The sequence below is a fragment of the Gasterosteus aculeatus genome, chromosome 15, assembly GCF_964276395.1.
Source record: "Gasterosteus aculeatus chromosome 15, fGasAcu3.hap1.1, whole genome shotgun sequence".
NCBI classification, from domain to species: domain Eukaryota; kingdom Metazoa; phylum Chordata; class Actinopteri; order Perciformes; family Gasterosteidae; genus Gasterosteus; species Gasterosteus aculeatus.
In genome coordinates this window covers 12,726,609-12,745,763 of record NC_135703.1, presented here as the reverse complement: position 1 = coordinate 12,745,763, position 19,155 = coordinate 12,726,609, and the positions used below count along the sequence as shown (strand labels likewise).

The 19,155-nt window shown below is 42.2% G+C and overlaps 2 protein-coding genes across 5 annotated transcripts; one reads left to right on the top strand and one right to left on the bottom strand.

Moving 5' to 3' along the window:
* Nucleotides 1-8,179, bottom strand: tdrd6b (tudor domain containing 6b). 2 transcript variants are annotated; one of them, XM_078089717.1, is made up of 3 exons: nucleotides 7,812-8,179; nucleotides 1,900-6,403; nucleotides 1-122 (listed from the first exon to the last, which is right to left on the bottom strand). In XM_078089717.1, the coding sequence occupies exon 2, from the start codon at nucleotides 6,380-6,382 to the stop codon at nucleotides 1,910-1,912; it is 4,473 nt and encodes a 1,490-aa protein (XP_077945843.1). In that variant the 5' UTR covers nucleotides 6,383-6,403; nucleotides 7,812-8,179; the 3' UTR covers nucleotides 1-122; nucleotides 1,900-1,909. The 2 variants fall into 2 exon arrangements, with proteins under 2 accessions (XP_077945843.1, XP_040056135.2); XM_040200201.2 differs by lacking the exon at nucleotides 1-122 and adding an exon at nucleotides 1,511-1,640.
* Nucleotides 8,053-18,936, top strand: smc6 (structural maintenance of chromosomes 6). 3 transcript variants are annotated; one of them, XR_013452791.1, is made up of 27 exons: nucleotides 8,053-8,191; nucleotides 9,283-9,569; nucleotides 9,660-9,771; nucleotides 10,180-10,285; nucleotides 10,380-10,516; nucleotides 11,167-11,228; nucleotides 11,474-11,554; nucleotides 11,691-11,792; nucleotides 12,258-12,377; nucleotides 12,476-12,571; nucleotides 12,732-12,878; nucleotides 12,963-13,051; nucleotides 13,127-13,297; nucleotides 13,396-13,574; nucleotides 13,822-14,023; nucleotides 14,102-14,216; nucleotides 14,295-14,455; nucleotides 15,596-15,731; nucleotides 15,910-15,990; nucleotides 16,084-16,254; nucleotides 16,339-16,476; nucleotides 16,674-16,819; nucleotides 17,172-17,293; nucleotides 17,405-17,510; nucleotides 17,824-17,976; nucleotides 18,058-18,155; nucleotides 18,530-18,936. XR_013452791.1 is itself a non-coding variant. In XM_078089718.1 (27 exons), exons 2-27 carry the CDS (start codon nucleotides 9,309-9,311, stop codon nucleotides 18,624-18,626), a joined length of 3,384 nt encoding a protein of 1,127 aa, XP_077945844.1. In that variant the 5' UTR covers nucleotides 8,053-8,191; nucleotides 9,283-9,308; the 3' UTR covers nucleotides 18,627-18,936. The 3 variants fall into 3 exon arrangements, 2 of the variants coding, with proteins under 2 accessions (XP_077945844.1, XP_040056150.2); XM_078089718.1 differs by having other exon boundaries at nucleotides 17,410-17,510; XM_040200216.2 differs by having other exon boundaries at nucleotides 17,172-17,297.
* Nucleotides 18,937-19,155: the final 219 nt, after the last annotated feature.

The window sequence follows — 19,155 nt, the reverse complement described above, 5'->3', positions numbered from 1 at the left end:
GTCATGGTGTCCATATATTTCAGCTATCAGTGCTGGTTTGTGTCGACAGCAGTCTTGGTCTACAGGCGAATGCAGGGAGTGCAGACTTGGCTCAATGAGAATCCTGATCGTGCCTGTATATCCTGGAGAAAAGGCAAAGCAGGGATTTTAAAAATTGTTGTTAAATAAATAATTATAAATTTTGACTATGGTAAAAAAAATCCAATGAATAAGATTGAAGTATGAGCAACAGAAACCAAATTCAGTGATGCAATAAAAGGGCACAATAGGTAGCAATCCATTATCGAAAAGTAACCCACAGCATATTTTCACCAACACTGACCTTGAGCTGCTGCCCAGTGAATGTGTGTGTGTGTTTGTGTGTGTGTAGCTCCACTCAATGTCCCTCTGATTTGGATTCAATTCATTTTTTTCTTGGATTCTTCTCAACTATCGAAATTCCACGCCACTGCAACATTTAGTCATTTAGTTGCTGTGGATGCCTAGCAACAGTTGAAAACATGGAGCAACGTGCTAACTGGAGCATATGAAGAGCAAATGCTGCCATCTGCTGTGGATAGGAAAGGAAACTATGCTATGTATGTACATATGTGACACGCTGCGTCTGGAATGCTTCATAAGGCTGAACAGGTATAGTTTTGCGCAGTTGCAGTTGGCTGGCGCTGTATGCGGGCCGTGGCATTTCATGATCACGTCCCAAAGGTGTTCAGGCCAACAAAGAGTTAGTCACCAATTCAAATCAATAAATACCACTAAAACAGGCCTCTTTAGGCTAGTTTACTGCACATGCGAAGGCTGTTACTACGGAACGTGGCCTAGCCTACACTAGCAGAGACCTTTTCCCCTCCTGGTATTGATTTCATTACTAGCCTCCATATCATTGGCACATGGTAATTTATTGTGCAACTACTTAAAAAACAAGTGCCCTTTGGTCAGTGCGCAAAGGATGTTTGTTACCAGTAACGTTTTATTTTCATAAACTGTTGTGCAAAGACATGTAAGCCCAACTCCCGTTTTTGTGATTTGTCAGCCAACATCCAATGGTGGGAACATTTTTACAATGCATTCGTTTAACTTTGTTATCGAGTGGAGGAGGGGCTCCAGTGTACTAAATGGAAACCCACATTTGTACACTTCCACAAACACAGCACAAGTGGACGATTACGTTCACCTTAAATTTGTTGGTTACCTGAAGCCAAGCACACGTTTGTCAAATTTTCAAATTGTTCTCTCGTCTGCAGTTAGTTGTAATTTCCACTCAAATCAGATTACGGCCCTCCACCTCGAATAAGCATTTTTCAGAAGAACCAGAACCACCACCACCAGTGTCTCGACCTCGGGCAGGGGGATTAGGCATAATGTGGTCTCGGCGTCCCTTCAGTTGTCCTGTTTTAGTAAAGCGTTCAATCCCCGAAGACATGGCCTTGAGAAAAAGATTTGCATCCCATACCTGCTAAAAGGCCTTTACAGATATGTATGTTTTTTTTTTGAAATCTCTCAAATATATTCCCAAACTCTTTATTGACACAAATCAACCATATACATTCTCTAAAAAGACAAATAAGAACTTCCAGTTCACAAAAGTCAAGGTTGTTCTGTTGCAATCGGGTTTCCCAATGGGCTGTCATCTTGGTCCACAGCTGAAATATTAACATTTTATAATATTATAACAAAATTTGCTTCAATGTCTAAATCTAAAAAAAATCCCCTTCATGACAGACTTCCCTTGCAGAGGTTGAATTGGTCAAGAAATATAAATCCTAGAACAACGTTTTCATGGTCAGTGAAATTTAAAAGGCATTTAATAAACTAGCTAATATGACAATCAGAAATAGAAGATCTCATTAGCAACAAGCCCTTTCTTCAGTTGAAAAGTGACACCAACTTTATTCTACTAACCTGATCACATTCACTCTGCCAAGGTTTGGTCCGTGTCCAATCGTTTCCAGTGTTTCACCATTAGTTTATTTACAACAGATCCCTCGCACACAAGCTCCACTTCATACTGGGGAACATCAGGCTCTGGATGTTCTTTCATGTTGAACACGGTCAGGTTGAGTTGTTTATCAACCAGGAGATTGTAGAAGTCATCGTAAACATCGTCATTCCAGGAGCCCTTGGACTCATCAAATCCTTTAAGAGAGCACAAAAAGGCCTGAGGGGCCTTCTCGAGCAGTCCTTGAGGCAGTGATCTCACATCCTTGAAGTCGACATCAGACTCGTTTCCATAGTCAATAAACAAGACACAGAATGCATTGTCAACTCTGGAAATGACTTGAGCTCGATACCACTGTTTGTCACTGGAGAACTGAGCAAGGCATGGACTGCCGGGACCGAGAGTCTCGGGGAACATCACGTCCCATTGAGTCCGTCCTGCTTCCTGAGCAAGCCTCGACACTTCGTTGAGTTCCTCTGTGTTGGTGTACTGACACCAAAAGTAATGGGGTTGCACAATACAAGAAGCATATACCTCCACTTTTTTGTTTTTGGAGAAGTTTGGCTTCTTGAACCTATATGTATTCACGGTTTCTTTGCAAACATTAGGATGCGTCATGTTGGACTCTGTTTGAGTATCTTGGACAAAGGTTTTCCCTTGAGAGTGTTCCATCGAAAGACGCCCTTTGGCAACCGGTCTCCAGTATTTCTTCATTGCTGCATTAACAATCGCTCTCTCACATTCAATTTCCACTTCATACTGTGGCACTGCTGCCTCTGGGTGTTCTTTCATGTTGAACACGGTCAGGTTGAGTTGTTTATCAACCAGAAGATTGTAGAAGTCATCGTAAACGTCGTCATTCCAGGACCCCTTGGACTCATCAAATCCTTTAAGAGAGCACAAAAAGGCCAGAGGAGCTTTTTCCATCAGAGTATGTGGCAGTGCTCTCACGTTCTTGGAGTCAACATCAGACTCATTACCATAGTCAATAAACAAGACTGTGAATGCCTGACCAATAGTGCGAATTACTTGAGCTCGATACCACTGTTTGTCACTGGAGAACTGAGCAAGGCATGGACTGCCGGGACCAAGAGTCTCAGGGAACATCACGTCCCATTGAGTCCATCCTGCTTCCTGAGCAAGCCTCGACACTTCGTTGAGTTCCTCTGCGTTGGTGTACTGACACCAAAAGTAATGGGGTTGCACAATACAAGAAGCATATACCTCCACTCTTTTGTTTTTGGAGAAGTTTGGCTTCTTGAACCTATATGTATTCACGGTTTCTTTGCAAACATTAGGATGCATCATGTTGGACTCTGTTTGAGTATCTTGGACAAAGGTTTTCCCTTGAGAGTGTTCCATCGAAAGACGCCCTTTGGCAACCGGTCTCCAGTATTTCTTCATTGCTGCATTAACAATCGCTCTCTCACATTCAATTTCCACTTCATACTGTGGCACTGCTGCCTCTGGGTGTTCTTTCATGTTGAACACGGTCAGGTTGAGTTGTTTATCAACCAGAAGATTGTAGAAGTCATCGTAAACGTCGTCATTCCAGGAGCCCTTTGACTCATCAAATCCTTTAAGAGAGCACAAAAAGGCCAGAGGAGCTTTTTCCATCAGAGTATGTGGCAGAGGTCTCACATTGTTTAGGTTGACATCAGACTCATTTCCATAGTCTATAAACAAGACACGGAATGAATCGTCAACTCTGCGAATTACTTGAGCTCGATACCACTGTTGGTCACTGGAGAACTGAGCAAGGCATGGACTGCCGGGACCAAGAGTCTCAGGGAACATCACGTCCCATTGAGTCCGTCTTGCTTCCTGAGCAAGCCTCGACACTTCGTTCAGGTCTTCTGTGTTGGCGTACTGGCACCAAAAGTATTGTGGTCCAACAATGCAGGATGCGTATACTTCCTCGTTATGGTTTTGGGGAGTTTTTCGCCACTTGTACATGCAGATGTTCTCATTTCCCTCAGGACAGGAAAGTTGTGTTACTTCTGAGTCACCGTTGCCGGTTTCCATTTCTTTGTCCATAAGATACAAAGTTGGTTTTCTTCCTTCTTCCAAAGTGTCATCATGTTCACACTCCTGCACGGAGGCATTGGTCATGACTTGTTCACTGAGCTCATCTCTCACGTATGATCCATTGTCATTTTGCACTTCATTCATGTTATCTTTAATTGTTAATAAGGACATATTTGTGAACTCTTGCATTAAACAGTCCTCATTTGGCACACTGTCACGTTCTGTGCCGTTTGAAAGCTGCTTGTCAGTCTGCTGAAGAAGACTAAAAGTCTCTTGTTGTGTCATCTTTGATATCATCTCTTTGACTTTCACATTTAAATTCAGAGCTCCAGCAAACAGTTCAACAACAAACTTCCCTTTTCTCCCTTTTGCCAACACTGAAATGCTGAATTCTTGGCCAATAGCACTATCTGCAAACCACTTGTTGACTTCCTCTGGCACTTCTGGAGGGACTTTAAACGATGCAAGTGGAACAGCCTGCTCGTGAACTGACACACATTCCTTGGTGGGAGAGATGGAATTGGGATCAGTGGAATTCTCGCCATTGAACAAGCTACACTGGAAAGCCTGCGGATCCAGCCGTAAGAAAGCTGGATCAATGGGGAAAAGGTCTCGCAGAGGAACCGTTTCAGTTTGACCGTAGTCTATAAATCTCACATCTACCACAGGGAAGTGATGACTTGCATGGATCCTTGCTCTATACCACATGTCATCGTCTGGATTACGGGCAACACAGATGGACTCAACTAGTGGCGGAGGGGGGATGGATTCATAATGGTTTTGCAGATCCTGCATCAGCTGCCTAAGATGCTCACCGTTTTTCTTTGGTTGACACCAAAATGCATGTGGACTTTGAACAAAAGATACGTTTACGTTGACACTACTTCCTACAGTCAACATATCGTCATCACGAGGATTTTGCACCTCAGAGGGGAAACTTTTTGAAAGATGCCCATTAATTTGTACCACAGGGCCTCGCTGCTCTGAACTCTCTTTGACATGAAGCTCGTCAGCTCGAGAGGTTGGTAAATCATCGGTCAAACCATTAACTGCTTGCTTTTTTGTGCATGGCAAGGTTTCTTCTCCATCAACATTTTCAGGGACTTTGTTCGGTAAATCTATGGAACCTTGTTTTCCGGGTAAATTAAGAAGTCCGTTTTGGAAATTTGTGTCTTGCTCCGTCTTGGAGGAAGAAAAAAGGTCCTTAAAACAGTTGTTCATGCATGTGTCATTATCTCCATAGAGAATGACGTTATAGACATTTTGACGTATATTGTGGTGGTTGAATTTCGCCACAAAGTTCTTGTTCAGGAGCAGTGAGTTCAAATAATCAATCTGATCTGTGGTCCAACCTTTGCCGTTATCTTTTACGCCTTCGAGAGAACAGGGATATGTGACAACGGGCATTCTCAGGAATTTTCCATTGAGAGGTCTCATATCTCCAATTGGAAGCACTTCAAGTTTTCCTTCATCTACGTACAAGACTTCTACAGCACCATCGCTATTTAGCGTTTCCTTTAGCAACGAGCGACGCCATCTGCCATCCACCCCTCGAGCAGCACACGGATCCCCGCAAGTCAACGGTTCCATCTCTCCAAGTTCCGAGCTCTCTTCATAGTGCTGCTGGATTTGTTCTGACAAAATCTTCACTGCCTTGGAAAAAATGTGGAGTTTGCAAAACATTTTACATGGACTAGTTACCTGTGTTACGTTAACTATTTCAAAAGCATCAGTTAAGAGTTCTGGGTAAAAGTATTCGCCATGCTTCTCCAGTTGGTTATTATTAACCTTCCGTTTTTGCGTTGGACGCTCAGCCTCGAGACATTTCTGGACAAGGCTTTTAAACTCATCCATTGGCATCTTCTTCGTAACTCCAATCTCACAGACATGCTTTGAAACGGCGGGTATGTCGAGGAGGATGGTCCTGTCTGGCATCAGCACGTGCTGAATCACTCCATTAAATTTCTTTGCGGGCAGAGACACCAAAAACGTTGTGGCAATTTCAGGCCATTTATTCTCAAGGGAGACGACATTTGCAAGTAGGCATGATTCCGTTTCAGGAGGCAGGAGAAAACAGTCGCTGTGGCCCCATGCTAAAGCTTCACTTGTGGCGATGTGCGGCTGTGCCTGGTCAATTAGAAAAACATTGCACGTTTCACCTTGAGACGACACAATGCGAGCTCTGTGCCAGGTGGCGCTTATGCAAACCAGACAGAGATCCCCTGGTTTTCCTTCTGATCCATAAAACCTTCTTTTGGGAATCTGAATTTCCTCTTTCATCTGCTCATAAACATGCTTTCTTCCATCATCAATGTGAACCCATAATTCTACAAGACCATAACTGGGGTTTGGGTTTACCCTTGTGATGACAACAGGAACTTCTGATCCGAGTTTTGGAAGCCCGGGGATTGAACACATTGTGAAGTTCAGAGGTGAAATCTGCAAAAGAGGAAAAAAATTGAATGTTTCAAAGTCATTTGAACATTCAATTAAACAATAAATTACCTTCTAGTATTATTAAAGTGCCAGCTCTTGGATCCGGTTCTCTCGTAAAAGAATACTCATCCGGGGAAGTTTATTAACTACGATTTTAGCATACCCGCATGAGTTTGGGAAGTATGGATATACGATCAGATCGATTTGACATTAAATATATAGCAAAGTTGTGCGGTTTTGATATTGTTTTGCTGTTGTAAACAGCTCCCCCTTCCTCAGGTTTATCAGTTAAGGCCTGTTAATAAAGACAAGAAACGAAAACAATGGCTTGAGTAATATACAAATATTCCTTTAAATCATTAACCATCAAGCGTCCTTGTTTCCAATTCTACTTAATAGAAATGTGGCTTCTGCACTGAAGTAATCCAATTGAATTACTTCAACTGTAAAATGAAGAAATGAAAGTCAGAGTTTGAGGCGGCTTCATATAAAAACTAGTAATGCATCCTGAGAAAAGTCTCCATGAATTGAATTATGTGGACATAAGCCAAACACAGGAAACCTGTGCCTGCAAGGAGCAGTGATCACAAGAGGACCCTCATCAACACCGACAGATTTAGTGTCAAACTAGGGCTGGATTAACAGCTCTGAAAACAAACATTAAGAGATTCAATAAAACAGCATTGGGTGCCATCCAGTGTCCATCTGCTGAACGGGCCAACACTTCAAACAAGTAGGCGAGGAGAAAAGGACTCGTAAATGAATTTGACTGCAAAAGTCTCATTAAACTCGCATGACTGCACTTCCAATTAGATTCAAGTGACCCCATGTACGGTAACACAGCTTCAAAAGGTTAGTTTTCATGACCTCTTTATTATTAATAATTGTTTTAGGCTGCATGGTCACGAGCAGTATCAAAATTCAAGACCTAAATCAGCAAAATACACACACACACACACACACACACACAAATTTTTTGATTCATTTTAACTAGTTTGCCTCTTTTTTTGCACAATTAAACTTTTGTTGTGAAAATAGAGCCAATTAAAATACGTTTAACCAATCCGGACCTAGAGCCACTGTCAGTGTTTAAAACCCGCACTAATCAGAATGTCTAAGAATGTCTGTACGACGTCAGTTATTTTACACCAGAATTAACGTCAATTATGCTTAAAACTACCCAGCACCTGTCTGCGTTAAATCCGGCTCTCTCCGGGTTTTTTTTTGTTGTTGCAAAATCTCGGTAATTGAATAAAACCCAATTAACACACACACACACACACGCGATGCACGTGCCCTGGTAACGAGCGTCTCCGGCCTTCACCTTCCTCCCAACCATTGGCTTCTACATCAACTCGCAGCTCATCACGCCAACTTACGCCACGTTATTCGACACGAGTCGCTTCCTCACCGTGTTCGTTGCGGGCGACGCATCGTCACCGGGACTCTGACAGACGCGGCAGCGAGAAACCACGTGACTTTAAAGGCTTCAGATTTGCACGCGCACGCACGCGCACACGCACACCTCGAAAGAAACGCACGCAAAATAACAAGCAGGCCGTGTTTTAACAGTCGCAATGTGTCAAATCTGGGCCGAACGGCAAAGTGGGAGTAAAACGTGCAGTGAGCTCGTCAGTGAGGCGTGGATGCTGCAGACACCAGAGGGGCCCCGGAGAGCCAATCCGGCTCGAGGAAGTGACACCGAGAAGCGTCCGCGTGCGCGACTCGCCGCCCAGGAAGTGCGATGAACCGTCTTCCTCTGTTGCTTTTGCGGGCGGTGCGCGCACAATGGTAGGCGACGTTTATAACAAGCTTGTCGTGTTTGATTGTGCTGTTGTTTTTAAGCCGCAGGGTACCGGGAGTTCGAGGCGTTTAAAATCCACCTGTTGCTGTGCTTTGTTGCGAGGGGGGGTTTATTGTAAATACATGAATGCTGCACCGTTTGAACGAGGTGCTGTTAAGACCTAACACGTCTTGATATCCCTCTGAACGAGTTCGACCACACGTAGAAGGACACGTCCTGCAGTGAAGGTTTATCTGCACAGTTGTGTTGCTCACTAACACATGTTGCTGTTGAGGCTGCAGGTTTTGGGGCCACTGCTTCCTGACTCGAAGAAAAAGGCTCACATCTATTTTTCTGTTTCACACGCTCGCTGTCTTTGTGTTGGAAACTATTTGTTGTAATTGCATAGTTTATAATCTAACCACCATATCTGAAAATAGTTTGCTGCGTTGGGTGTGACAATACTGAAAAAAAAAAGTTTAAAAATTCAAAATTTCAACTTGGTTCCACATAAAGAGGAACTTGAATATCTTGTTCGTGGCATTGAGCGATGGATTTATGAATAATGACCAAACCGGCAGGCCAATGATCTGAGTATTTTGATTCTGCATCCTCAGGATATTGCCAAACAGTGTGTGTTTTAATTGTCCTTAGTTGAACCCAAAACACTTAAGACATCACACGTTTTAAACCAGTGTTGTTTTAGTAAACAACACTAAACTACCCTGTGAAAAAAAAATGTGTGTAAGAAACATTAGTGTTACTTATTTAAGAGTTGTAGGTATTAACGGAAAAAATTAAAGGAATAAATCAACATTACCAAAATTGCAGTAATTATTGTGTCTAAAAATACAATTTTCGATTAAATATTATTTTATTATTTTTATTAACATAAGACAACTATGTTTATAAAGATTTCAGCAAAAGAGCACAACGGCAGTAAAAAGTACATTTCCATCTAAAATGTAGTAGAGTTAAAAAAAAAGTAACAAAGTTAAGATACTTGTAACTAAATCAATAAACATATCAAGTATTGTCAAAGTGAAACCTGTCTTCATATTAAGAAAAAAACGTTTGACGTTATTGTCTTCCTGTTCAGTTCTATTTCCAGCGTCGAGTTTCAAAATGAGTAAGCGGAAAGGTGAAGCGATCAGTGGCCCCACAGCTGTCAAGAGCCGCAGAGCGGCCGCTGATACGGAGCATCAGAGCCCTTCAGCCAGCAGGGGCCCTTCATCCAGCAGAGGCCCTTCATCCAGCAGAGGCCCTTCATCCAGCAGGGGCCCTTCATCCAGCAGGGGCCCTTCATCCAGCAGAGGCCCTTCATCCAGCAGGGGCCCTTCATCCAGCAGGGGCCCTTCATCCAGCAGGGGCCCTTCATCCGTCTCGGTGAGTCCCCCCCTCCTCCCTTCCTGCTCTGTCTGAACTTCTCACCAGCTTTTAAACGGGTTGAATGTGTTGTTCTGCATGTTTCTCCAGGGAGATATCGGCCTCATCGAGAGCATCACTCTGAAAAACTTCATGTGTCACCATTTGCTCGGCCCGTTCAAGTTTGGACCCAACGTGAATTTCATCGTCGGCAACAATGGAAGTAAGAACTGGATAAGAACCGGATTTCTAAATGTCGGGTCAGCTGCTTGTTGTCTTTGACTTGTGTGTTTAACACGTTCCAACCCGGCCGGTTGCGCCTCCACATTATGCACTCCCTCCAAAACCAGGCTTCTTTAACTCCATTGATTTTTGTCGAATAAAACAGGACTGTTTCATTTTAACAAAGATGAACTCTTAAAAAGTATATATTATATGTTATAAATTCAACTGTGGAAGGATAGTAACACTGAAAAATATATTAAACCAGGATAAAGGTTACAGGACTCTTATGATTTCAGAAATTGCTCCATTTTTGAGAGAACGCGCTGCAGACTGGAGGGGCCTGCGAGGCGCTCCAGTCTGCAGCGCGTGAATCCCTTGTCTTTGTTGTTTCCAAACTAAATCTCAGGTGGAAAAAGCGCAATCGTGACTGCATTGATCGTAGGCCTGGGTGGAAAGGCAACCGTCACAAACAGAGGAATGTCCCTGAAGGATTTTGTTAAAAGCGGTGAGAAGTAAGTCAGACTACCTGATATTATTCCACAGTCTGCTCCTCATGTTGTTGTAAGTCGTTCCTAGAATGCCACCACAGTGTAAGCGGCTCTCTAGCACTGCAGATATAATAGTGAAGCTGAGAAACAGAGGACCAGATGCGTTTAAGAGGGGCGTCTACGGCGACAGCATCTCCATCGAGCACCGTATCGCCAGTGATGGATGCCGCACCTGCAGATTGAAGAACAAATCAGGTGACTCTTCCTGAGATGATATTTCACCTTCTGATTAATGTCAGATGCACAGGAGAGTGACGACAAAGCACTTTAATTAGACCGTCATCCCTCGAACCTTAAACATCATTCACTCTGCGTAAGGAGTCTTCCTCTACGAACTTGCATGCGTGTGCTTTATGGGCATTGCATGTTTCACTGCTTTACACCGTACGTCCAAGTGGGAATTTAAAGGTACGATTTTGTAAATGTCATGGAGATATTTTGTAAGCAGAACGAAGTTGAACTGCACTTCTTCGCTAAGTCATTGTGGAGAAGTTTCCATCCTCAGAAGTGTGTTTTAACCATGTGCTCCCTGCTGGGAGATACTGTCTGTATCAGGTGTGATCCCGCTTCAGACTTTTTAATATTATTTTGTGCACAACTAAAATAGTTAATCTGACTTCTGGATGACAATTATTTTCTTTGTCACTAGTTTTGTCTATAAAATATAAAAAACAGTGAAAAGTTCCAATTCAAGCTGAAGGTGATTTATTAAGACTTATTTTTTTAGAATAAGTGTAACATGTTGTGCCACTTGTACAAAAATTACTACAACATCAGGATTGTGATTGTATTAAATCGAACATTTTCCTATATCTATATGGATGGTCTTTTTTCTTGTATTTCAGGACAACTTGTCTCAAACAAGAAGGAGGAGCTGACTGCCATTCTGGACCATTTCAACATCCAGGTACAAACACATTTTCATTTTAAGAAATATATATTTGACATATTATTTGTTATATGGGATTCCTGACTTTTGCAGCGCTTGATTTTGTAAATATATTTGTATGTATAGAATCCCTTCTATACTAAAATACACAAAAAATACTTTAAATGATTTGTTTTATTTTTCAAACAATGTAATAAATGTAACTTCCAGCAAATGTGTCCATTTAGCTTCTTCCAGTAGCACCTCTGCTTTGTGTGTTCTAGTTGGATAATCCGGTGTCCATTCTCAGCCAAGAAATGTGTAAACAGTTCCTGCATTCAAAAAGTGAATCCGATAAGTATAAGGTAGAGAAAACGCCGTTTTTGATTATGGGCTTCTCATTTTAAGAATAATAACTAAACATTAAATTAAATTATCGTTTTTATTTCGACATGTTTTGATAACATTTTTGGGACGCTTCACTGCTTTTGTTGTCTGCAGTTCTTCATGAAAGCAACTCTGCTGGAACAGATGAAGAGAGATTACATCCACATCAAAAACACTAAAACAGTTACACGGCAGCAGGTCGAGAGACAAGAGGAGGTAATTTATTGAGAATTCATCACATCACAAGTCAATTCTTAATGTATTCAACCAATACGCTGCGATGACATTTGAAAGGGCAAAATTGACTTGATGTATGCGAAACAGGGAAACTTCCTGTGCTAACTTCTAATTTGGGAAAGGTATCAAACTATGACAATATAAAACAAGAAGGATTTATAAAATAAGCAGTAAACCTAAACAGCCAATTCTAGATAAACTATATCAATATTTGATTTTCAAAAAGTAGTATGCAGAACACAAACTTAATGAACTGGAAGTTGATCACATACACACTAAAGTTATCTTGGAAGAAGAAGAATCCCTAAATAACAGGAGTGGGAGATTAATACCTAATTTTAAACCGATTTAAGTTTGTGCTTTTTTACTTGCTTCATCTAAATATTCATTTTGCCAACAGAAGGAATGTATTGATCTACGGTCTCACACATCTTTTGTGTTCAGTCTCTTAAGGACCTGAAGCAAGAGTTTCTCCAGAGGAAAGAGCGGTATGAAAAGCTGCCGTCCTTCAGTGAGATGAAGGCGGTTTTGGAGAATCTCAAGAAAGCGATGGCGTGGTGTTTGGTAAGACTCCATCGCCGTGCAAAACAAATTTATTTCAGTTACATCGTATTTCCTTATACGAGTCATTTTAAATTCTCTCTTTCTCTTATGGCTCTCAGGTCAGAGAGAAGGAGCAGCTTGTCCAGCAGCTGAAGGAGGACTTTGAAAAGGAAGTTAATAATCACAAACATCAGGACAACCTTCAGCTCTGTCAGGTAGATCACAGGTGTCCCCATTCGGGGGAAGAGAGACACCAGCTGTCCCGACTCATTCGCCGGTTTATAGATGTCTTCCACTGAAAGAAAACCAACCTTTTCAGAATGCCAGAAGTCATCCTTAAAGATACATCCGCTCTTTTTCTTATCTTTCACAAAGTCTAAGCTCACACAAGTAGAGAAGAGGATCCAGTGCATCGAGAGCAGGGTTGATGGCATGAGGCAGGAACGAGAGACTCTGTCCCGAGACAATCTGAGGTTGAGAGAGCAAGTGAAGGTCGTTGGCAAAGCTCACAAGGAGCAGGAGGTACTGATTGGAAAATATAATAATAATAATAATACTGTGTCACGTACAACATTTATATTGATTGAAGTCATTGTTTCTTCATAGCTGGTTTATTTCCGAGCTCTGAACAAGCTGAAACAGTCGGAGAATGAGCAAAACCTTCTCCGGGAGAGAATTGATAAGGCAAAAACAAGGTACGGGAGAACAGAGAAAATGGCTTCAATACGAACACATGCACTCAGTTGAAAGGTTATTCCTGCTCTCTTTAGTGTAAACCTTGGCGAGGATGGAAGCACAGAATATTCAAAACAGCAGAAGACAATATCCAGCCTGAAGGAGCAGCTCGCGCAGCTTGAGACAAATTGCTCAAAGTTGAATCAAGAGATTAAGAACAAACATCAGGCACTTTTCAATGGAAGGGAAGAGCGCGACAAGCTGAGGTACAAAACACGATATCTGCTTTGGGGTTGGAATTTGAGAGCACAGTTCATGTTTAACCCCATGAAATATTTTACATTTATCTGTTCACATCGATTAGATTGGAGGAAAAAAACATCCACGTTGCGTACGAGTCCAAACTGAGGAGGAAGAATCAGATCCTCGCCAGTCGATCAAACACACTGAAGCGATTCGGAGATCAGGTACCCGACCTGTTGTGCTCCATCGGCGAGGCGTACGCCACGGGGCGCTTTCTCAAGAGACCCGTTGGTCCAATAGGTGACTTTATTTTCTCTCGTTCTATTGGATTGAGTTGGATAGTTGTGATTTTGGTAAAATTGGCACATTTCCGTTCATGCTCAGAGAACTCACTCACACATGTGTCTTTTCTTGAGACCGTGGCACGTGGAATAAATGTATTCTCCAAAAATGTTATTCATTTGCTATATTTTCGTTTCAAGTATTATTCGTCCCTGTTGTCTTTTAAAGGACTTACTCTGAGTTGACCGTCTGCATTTGCACTCAGGGGCGTGCATCAGCCTGAAGGATCCCGTGCTGGCCGTGGCCGTGGAGTGCTGCCTGCGGAGCTTCATGAAAGCTTTCTGCTGCGACAACTACAAAGACGAGGCCGTCCTCCAGGAGCTGATGTGTCGCTATTATCCAAAGGGCAACAGGCCGCAGATCATCGTCAGCTCTTTCTCTGAAAAAGTTTACAACATTCACGGACGGTCAGCAGCATTTCAGATTCACCGACTTTTATCCTGATGCATTTTGCATTTAGTTTTCCTTTCTCTTGTGTTTCGTAGGAAAGCACATTATCCAGAATGCCTTTCTGTGCTGGACATAATCACAGCAACAAACCCGGTCATCATCAACTGCCTGATTGATATGAGGGGGATAGAATCAATTCTCATTATCAAAGTTAGTGCGTGCAGTTGTGCCTGTTAATACCCATTGTGGCACACGGTGTCTGACCAGATGTTTTGTGTTGAATCAAAGGATAAAGACAAGGCGAGGAGGGTCATGCAGCAAGGTCAGCCTCCTAAAAACTGTCGCGAGGCCTTCACTGCCGAGGGCGATCAGGTGTTTTCTAACCGTTATTACACCTGCGACTTCAGCATAGCCAAGTACCTCGGTGGGGATCTTGAGACTGAAATAAGGTAATCATGGTAATATTTTATGATCTTTCATCCTCATCATTTCCAATGAAAACAATCTATTTCAAGATGCGTCTCATTGAAATATTTCTGATAGACTTAAGAATTAACTGTTCCTTCACGTGTTAAGAGAACTCTGTTCTCCTCAAACTAGATGAATTATTCATAAATTATCTTTGATTTGATGGAAATGCAGGGTCACAAAGCTAACTATTACAGAAATGTGGTTCTCATAAACGGTGCCTCATATATAATAATCCTAAAGAATGTGATTCATTGTTGAAGGTAAAAATACCCCAAAGTATAAAAAGGAGTACAGATTTCCATCACTATTAGTATTTTTATTATTAATCACATTTTGCAGATAATATTTATTCACTTTTTATGTTTTTTAACACAGGACTTGTGGCATATTCACTGTACACATTAATACTGTAACTACAATAAAGGATGTGAATTATTCTCAATATGTATTCCACTGATAGTATAACATAAAGATAATAGATAATACATATTCCTCAAATAGAAATTCCTCATTTGCACCTTTAACCCAAGTCGAATAGATTAAACAACAAAATATCTGCAGAGCTTTTTTAAAATGGTAAAATAAGGTAGATTTTTTTTAACTATTCTTAACTTTCTGATAGATTTAGAAATACTTTTTTTGTAAAGACTGGATTGACATTCATGGAAATCCAAATGACTTTTTTTGTATATTTTGTTGCCTTTCTGCTTTATAAAAACAGTTTGCACTTAAGGGAATAGTTTGACATTCTGAAAGTCGCACTCATTTGCTTTCATGCTGAGAGACCGTTGAGAAGCACGGCGGTGTCAGTTAAGTAAATGTGAGGCTGCAGCTGGCAGCCTTCGCTTCTCAGGACAATCACAGGGGGCGACAGGACAAGGCAGGAAGTGAAGTTAACCCAGGGACACAAGAGGAGAAAAACTACAAAATAAAACAGGGAACAAACCCACACTGTGACAATATGGTATCTTTACTCTTATGTCAGATGGAAGTGTGTTGTGCTTGGCTGCCGCACAGCGTTTGAAGGGTTTGTCTGTTTTTATTGTGCATCTTGTTTTCTAAAATGTGGTAAATGCAGACTTGTGATTTGAGGTGAAATTCGGTGCTCCCTGTCACAGCATGTTGGAGACCGATCTGGCGAATCACCAGGCTAAGCTGTCCACGTTTCAGCTCCACGTGACCTCTGTGACTGAGGACATCGTGAACATGGAGAGACATCTGGACAGCGTCGTCATCTCCCTGAAGAAGACTCTGGTGCGTGATGTAAAGCGTTTGCTTTACACCTTCAGTCTTCTCCTGATGATGCTCCGCTTTCTTTCTTTTGTCGTGAGATAAAGATCGTGGACATTCATGCTGTGCATGATGGATCTACATTCACACAGACTTCCAATTCAAAGTCATTTTAGCTTATTTTTTTCTATTTTCAATGCAGGTGTCTGTGAATCAAGTCAAGGCATCAATAACTGAGCTGGAGAGTGCTGGCGAGGAGCACATCGACGACCTCAAAACCTTGGTGATCATTTTTGTTTCGTTTGTATCGACCCCTTTCAGGACAGACATAAATCTCACCACGTGCACGTCTAATGTCTTAACATTCGTTCTGCAGGAAGAAGTCGCCCAAGAGAACCGACAGAAGATGGAGGTAGAAAACCAGACAGTTCATGAGGCAAAGAAAGAGCTCAACAAGCATCGCAGAGCAGCCGAGGAAGTAGAGTCCAAGTACTCGGCTGTCAGAGAACGGATTGATCATCTTTATGAGGAGACGGAGGTGTTAAAGGTGCAGTAGAGTTCTTTCGTTTCATCACTTGTTTAGAAGGCTAGAAATGGTTAAAGTTGCCGATCACTGTTTGTTGACCCGAAGGATGAGCAGCTGAAGCTGGATGCTGAGTGTGCAAGACACGAGCAAACCCTTAAGATCTTAGAAACCAAACTGAAGGCGCATGAAGACAACGTCCAAGCCATGGAGATTGAGCTCGCTGAAAGAGAAGAAGAGCTAAAGGTAACAATCGCTGCAGCGAAATGTCCGACAGATTACATGTTGGTTTTGTTTCCCTCATTTATAGGAGGCTTTATTGCTACAGTAGGTTTTAGGGGCTCGACCCAGTCTTGAACTACACAGACAACTACGATTTACTAGCTCCAGGGTAATTCAGACTGAAAGCGCCGAGTGTCACGTGACCTTACGTGTGATGACAGGAATGTGTGGGCAAAGCATCCGAGATCAGCCCCGAGCGGCAGCAGGTGAGCGGCAGCACCAGGACCATCGACACCGAAATCACTCGGCTGAAGAGGCAAATCAAGGTGTACGAGAGCAACCACGGCGAGCAGGAGCAGGTGGTAAGGTGAGCGGGGGCGTCGGTGGGATTCAAGAAAGGGGAGGGGCTCTAGACCTGTAGACCACTGACCTCCATCACGCCGGCTCCTTCAGCCCTTCAGTCTCCTGCTTCTCTCTCTCATCTGAGTCTCAATGAGTTGTGAAATGTATCATGAGCTAAATTATCTAACTAACAAAAATTGTTAGAGAATTAACTGTTTGTAGCAAGACGGTTTAGTTGTTTGTAGTTGGAGCCCTCAAGCTTCACAAAGATTACTTCTGCCATTGACACTTGTTTGTGCCTCAATCCAACTTGCCCGTCACTATCTGGCCTCGTGTCACCGTCTGAAATCACAAAAATGTCCTTTTCTCCTCGTTAGGGAGTACGCTGAGGCCCTTGCACTCTACAGAGAGAAAACCAACCAAGTGAGAGACCTGCGGGGCTTCATCGATCAACTGGATCACATCATGTCAGACAGGCAGAACAGATACAAAATAATGCGTAGGTAAATAACCGTGTACTGGGTTTGGAAAGCAATCCAGCATGACGTGGTAACAGTGCTGAACTGACAGTGGAAAGTCTGATTATTTCATATTCGTCTTCTCCCCGAAGGTCAGTCTCTGTCAGATGCAAGTTATACTTCAATAACTTCCTGATAAAGATGAACAGCTGTGGCTCGATGGTTTTTGATCACAACAATGAGACGCTCTCAATCTCGGTATGTCAGTTTTTTCTTTTTCTATTTTTACAAATTACTCTGAAAGGTTGTTCCCCTGTTTGTGTTGTGTTTTTTTTAAAGTAATGGAAATAGACTCATTGAGCTCTTTAATTGAAGTAGTGTTATATAAAACACTGATGAAGGTAATGATGTGTAATTTGAAGGGAATCCGAGTGACCACGGGAGTCACCCCTGGTTCAACAGCACATATTATCATCTCTAGACATCATCCAAGACTTTCTGCGTAACAATCCGGAAGCTGTAATGTGCACAAACATAAGTAACACACCAACCTGTTCTGGCACACGTAAAGGTGACGCCTCCGGGCAGAGAGGACGACGGTGCGGGCGACATGAGGTCCCTGTCCGGGGGCGAACGCTCCTTCTCCACGGTTTGCTTCATGCTCTCTCTGTGGGAAATCACCGAGTCGCCCTTCAGATGCCTCGATGAGTTCGACGTCTACATGGTAGGCCCACAGAACCGTCCGTGTGTCCAGGTGGGCATCAACTTTTGGCTTTCGCTGACTTTCTGGCCAACTGTTCTGTAGGACATGCACAATCGCAGAATCTCTCTGGATCTCCTCCTGGAGCTGTCAGAGCGGCAGCACCTTCGACAGTTCATCTTCATCACTCCCATCACCACCAGGTGCCGCTCTTCTTCATTTCCTCAGTTTACATTCTGGCATTTACGTCAACTGAACCTTTACGTCTCGCGTAACTTTCGCTTTAATTCTTATATAAGGGCTGAAGTTGATTATGAACGTAGTCCGTTCCAATGTCAATTTTATTTCAATGCGTTTTAACTGATTAGATACAGTGCTTTAATTACTGGAATGTCTTTCAATCATTCCTGTAGAAATATCTCAATTTGATTCGTTGACTGGTAGATTCGGTTGAATTATTTACATATAAAACTATTAAATTATTTAAATATGTCCCTCTATGCTTTACCAAAGACTGTATTCACCGTGTGTCAATAGTCTTTGATGACTAATAAAATAACCCTTGTTTATCTTTCAGCAATCTGCCCAAAACCAGCCTCATCAAAATCCACCAGCTTCAGGATCCAGAAAGAGGCCAAAGTGAAGCGATGGATGAAGAGACTGTGCTCTTATGACAGAAACATGAAAAGTGACAGATGAGGATGAATTTTCATGTGCACAGTCGATGTTTTCAGAATTCAGCATTGTTTTACGTGATTTAGAGTTATGTCATTGTTTTTCCACTGGGATAAGTTCTTGAATGTGTCTTGTCATTCCTGCTATGCAGCCTGTGACGTATTCAGAAGCTGTTGCGTTTTTTATATTTTATTTTAATGTTTTAAGTTAAACAGAGTGTTTTTTTTACTGTGTATTATTCTGTTTGTGAGGAAGTACACCTTCATCTATAATTCAAGCTATTTGTTATAAATATTTCACGTTCTGAAAGCGTTTTTTTTGTTTATTCACTCTGAAGGTTTCGGATGGCTCTTAAGGATGTCGGTTAGTTTATCTGATGAAATTTGTGTGTTTGGGTGTGAAGATGAGTTCTGCCTCTGGGGGGCGCTAGAAAGATTCTCACTCTTATTTTGGGGTACTGTATTTCATAACACATTGATTCAGTTCATTCATTTCATTCATTCAAAGAGTGGACTTTAAAAAAAATGT